General features: G+C 39.1%; 1 protein-coding gene across 1 annotated transcript; it reads left to right on the top strand.

The window, feature by feature from the left end:
* The first annotated feature begins 582 nt into the window (after window positions 1-582).
* Window positions 583-1,060, top strand: LOC135139986 (protein takeout-like). The gene is made up of 2 exons (XM_064070360.1): window positions 583-682; window positions 740-1,060. The coding sequence occupies exons 1-2, from the start codon at window positions 604-606 to the stop codon at window positions 1,039-1,041; spliced, it is 381 nt and encodes a 126-aa protein (XP_063926430.1). The 5' UTR covers window positions 583-603; the 3' UTR covers window positions 1,042-1,060.
* The last annotated feature ends 2,661 nt before the right edge of the window (window positions 1,061-3,721 follow it).

Genomic DNA, 3,721 nt, shown 5'->3' on the forward strand with positions numbered 1-3,721 from the left:
GTTACATGTGCATTAGATTACGTCAATAAAATAAATAAAAAGTCCAAGGTCGATCATTCAATAAATATTTAAAACGACTTATTCTTTCTGAAAGCCTGCACTTTATCTCAACTCTTTGCACAGATTAGTAGAAATGTTAATCGTACTTTTATCACTTGTCTTTGTTTGTGTTTCTACCAAAAGTCTACGTAAGTATCGAAATATTTGCGTTCATTTTCAAAAATTATTTGAATTTACAGCACTAGAAATCCAAAAATGCCGAAAATCTGACCCAAAACTGGACGAATGTTTGGCCAATTCTGTCGTTGACATCGATACAGAAGTTTAAACAAGGTAACAGAGAACTGGGAATTATTCCTCTGGAACCTTTTGTTATAAAAAAAACTGGAATTTGGGAATTCTAGTGCTGGAGCACTTGCTATACAACATGTATACGAAAATTTGAAGCTGTTCGGACTCACAAATTTCACTATATACGACTCCAAATGTGTGTTGCATAACACAATTTTTTTCATCGTTGGTAATCCTATCTACTATTTTAGGGTGAATTTCAGCGACGAAAACTGCCATTGGCGGTTCCAAAGCTACAAAGATGTTATCCGGATGGAAGCTAATTATAAAATAAGTGGGAAACTGTTGCTTTTTCCTATAAATGGGCACGGGAAATGTAACAATACTTTGTGTAAGTTTAACAAAAAATGTGCATCGTAATTGATTCTGAAAATCATACAATTTTCAGACGAATGTGAAACCGTGTACAACATGAGGTGCGAAAAGTACACAAAAAAGAATCAAAAACACATACGCATGACAGATATTGTGATCAAACTAAAACCACAAGGAATTGTTTTTGATTTTGTGAATTTAATCGATGGGAATGAACAGTTGAGTAATGAAGTTCTGAAGACGCTCAACGAAAATTCGATGCAAGTGTATGCAGATCTGGGTCCTAGTTTTAATGAAGCCATAGCGAAGATCGAGAAGGAAATTATCAATCGAGTGTTTTCTAGAGTGCCAGAGGATGAGTTGTTTTTGCCATAGGTTTTTATTTTCAATTTTATTTAAGGCAAAGAACAGTGTGTCTTGTAATAACATCATTTGGATTATAATTTAAATAGCCATTATTACATTAAAAGGTTAGAACAACTTCTTTTTTTTATTAATTTACAATCGTGTGTTGATACTTATATTTAATTGCTGCTGTCTTAATTAAACAATTATTGTTGTTAGAAATAAACACGTTGTCATATCTTTTTTGTAGATAATTTATTCGCAATTTTTGTGATTTTCATTATTGTTCACAAAAGAATTGATATTTTGACACTCTTCGCCGACACGTTCCACCCGAGTTTCGGAACCAAGGAGATAGTGATACGATCCAGCAACATCTCGGACATCGAGCCCGGATTTTTCCACAATTTCCCCAATTTGGAGATTCTGACGATTCGGATCAACCACGGCTTTCCCAACATCACGACGAGGGTGTTTAAGGGCTGCCGCCCTAAACTCAGCACGCTTCGCGTCTACGACAACAACTTCCGCTTCTTCGACAACCAGGTGTTCCTGCAGCTGAACAAGCTGGAGTTTCTGTGGATCGAGAAGCAGTATTTGGGGCCTCTGGAGGCCAACTACTTCAAAGGTTTGAAGAATTTGAAGAAGCTGAGGCTGCAGCACTGCCAGATCAAGCAGATTGACCCGAATGCGTTTGACGATTTGCCGGGGTTGGTGAAGATGGAGCTTCCGACGAACCAGGTGGAGAAGATCCAGCCCGGGACGTTCAAGAAGTTGCAGAAGTTGGAGAAGTTGCATTTGTCGAGAAATAGTGTTAGGAATTTTACTGGGGGGGAGTTTGATGGGTTGAATAGTTTGAAGCGGTTGGAGTTGATCGAGAATAAGATTAATTCGTTGAATGGAGAGGATTTTGGAGAATTTGCCCAAGCTGGAGAGGATCGGGATCAAGTTGAAGCTGTTCGAGTGTGATAGAGCGAAGTCTTTGGTGGAGAAGATTCAGGAGCGGAGTTTGGAACTCCTGGTTATGGCTGTTCTCCCACCATGACGGTGATTCTACTGTATCACGAAGAAAGGTGCCGTCCGAGCACGCCGTGATGGTCGTAAATTCATGGTTGGAAATCCCGGCTATTGGGGCAAGCTGCCAGCGTCACGTCATCCCCTAACTTCTATTCAAGATCTGCGTCTTTTGTGCAATTGGCGCGACCGTCAGCTCGACAAGGAACCGCACACCCCGCTTCCGCCACGTGTCCCTGTGTTATTTACCTCAATTCCTTTTAAATGTACAATTTCTATGACTCTGCTATTAAATTACAATCGAACAGGTGTAAAAGTTTCAAGAAGAGCAATAAACAACATTTAGATTCGCCATACGCTCTCGTGAAATTTAAATGTTAAATTATCTAAAACAATTAGCTTTAGGGGTTTATATCGTGGACTGTTCCTAGCTTATCCCAAATAAACGCATAACAAATAAACAAAAAGTACATCCCTCGTCGCGATAATTACGTCTCGGTGTTATAATTTAATTTCCCACGTCGCGCGAGATACGTCTCGATGATGTGATGATGATATTGTAACGAGTTTTTTCCCTTTTCGGTGCTGGGGTAGTCGGTCGAAGACTGTCACTTCCAGGACTTCAAAGAAAACCACTAGTGGTAGGAAAATATTTATTAAACACACAACGTAAGTACAGAGAGAGCATTTATAACCGGTCTTATCTTGCCACGTCAGCGACGTCAGTCGTGACAGACTGTGAGAAGAGGGGTAACCCAACTAGTGCGCCGGCTGGAGGGGATCACTCACTCTTAGGTTGCCGGCCTGGAGCGCATCGTTAGAATATCCTAAGAAGAAAAAAATTTATCCCCACGTCCCTCAGTCCACGATATTATGATTTCTGCCGCACTTTCCACGGTACTTTTCCCAGAGTTTGATTAGGTTGATTTAACTGCCATAAATGAACTATTAGCAAACTCGTGTTAAGAATTAAGAAGTGTTATGATGTAACACTTAAGTATAAGCATCCAGAAACCTTATTTATAACTTGATAAACAAGGATGAGTTCTGATTCCTGACTTCGTGAATCTCATGAAATCTTCTAGGAAGACCTTTATCTGAACAATCTCATGACTGTTAAATTGTTAAGAACCAGTGACGATTAAATTCCTAGCATCAAGTGTGAATTTACACACAATGTTAACCTCGGTCGAATATTCACCTATTTCCGATTAGAAAAACAGCAATAATTAGCTACGCTTGTTGAAGAAACTGTGGCGTCGTAATCGGTACGATTAATTTTCGTTAAACAAAGGCTCTCCCTTTTTATTAACCACCAAACCAACTAATCTTAATCTAGCTTCCTTACCGCGTGCTTTCACTTCCACCAAACAAGCAACAGTGACGCTTCTCATCCCTCTAACAAACAAGCCACTTGAAAAGAATTAAATTAGCAATATGGTTGCCTATGTTTAACGATTTTCTTCATTAATTTTGCGCCGTTGTTTTTTTTTCAGCGCGAAATTTTAATTCAACTTTGGTCACCACAGCGTATATGTAACTTAATCGTTAGTTATTACTTGACAAGATTGTCTTAGCAGTCAGAATTATTTAAATTCACAGCACCAGAAATCCAAAAATGCAGAAAACCTGACCCAAAACTCGGCGAATATTTGGCCAGTTCTGTCGTTGACTCGATACACAATTTGGAGATTTT

Source organism: Zophobas morio, unplaced genomic scaffold (genome assembly GCF_036711695.1).
Source record: "Zophobas morio isolate AGI-343-1 ecotype UQ-CSIRO unplaced genomic scaffold, CSIRO_AGI_Zmor_V1 ptg000038l, whole genome shotgun sequence".
In the NCBI taxonomy this organism is placed as follows: Eukaryota; Metazoa; Arthropoda; class Insecta; order Coleoptera; family Tenebrionidae; genus Zophobas; species Zophobas morio.

Coding starts and splice junctions, on each gene's coding strand:
- LOC135139986 (XM_064070360.1), top strand. CDS start 604: ATGGAAGCTAATTATAAAATAAGTGGGAAACTGTTGCTTTTTCCTATA. Junction 683..739: donor GAAATGTAACAATACTTTGT/GTAAGTTTAACA, acceptor TACAATTTTCAG/ACGAATGTGAAACCGTGTAC.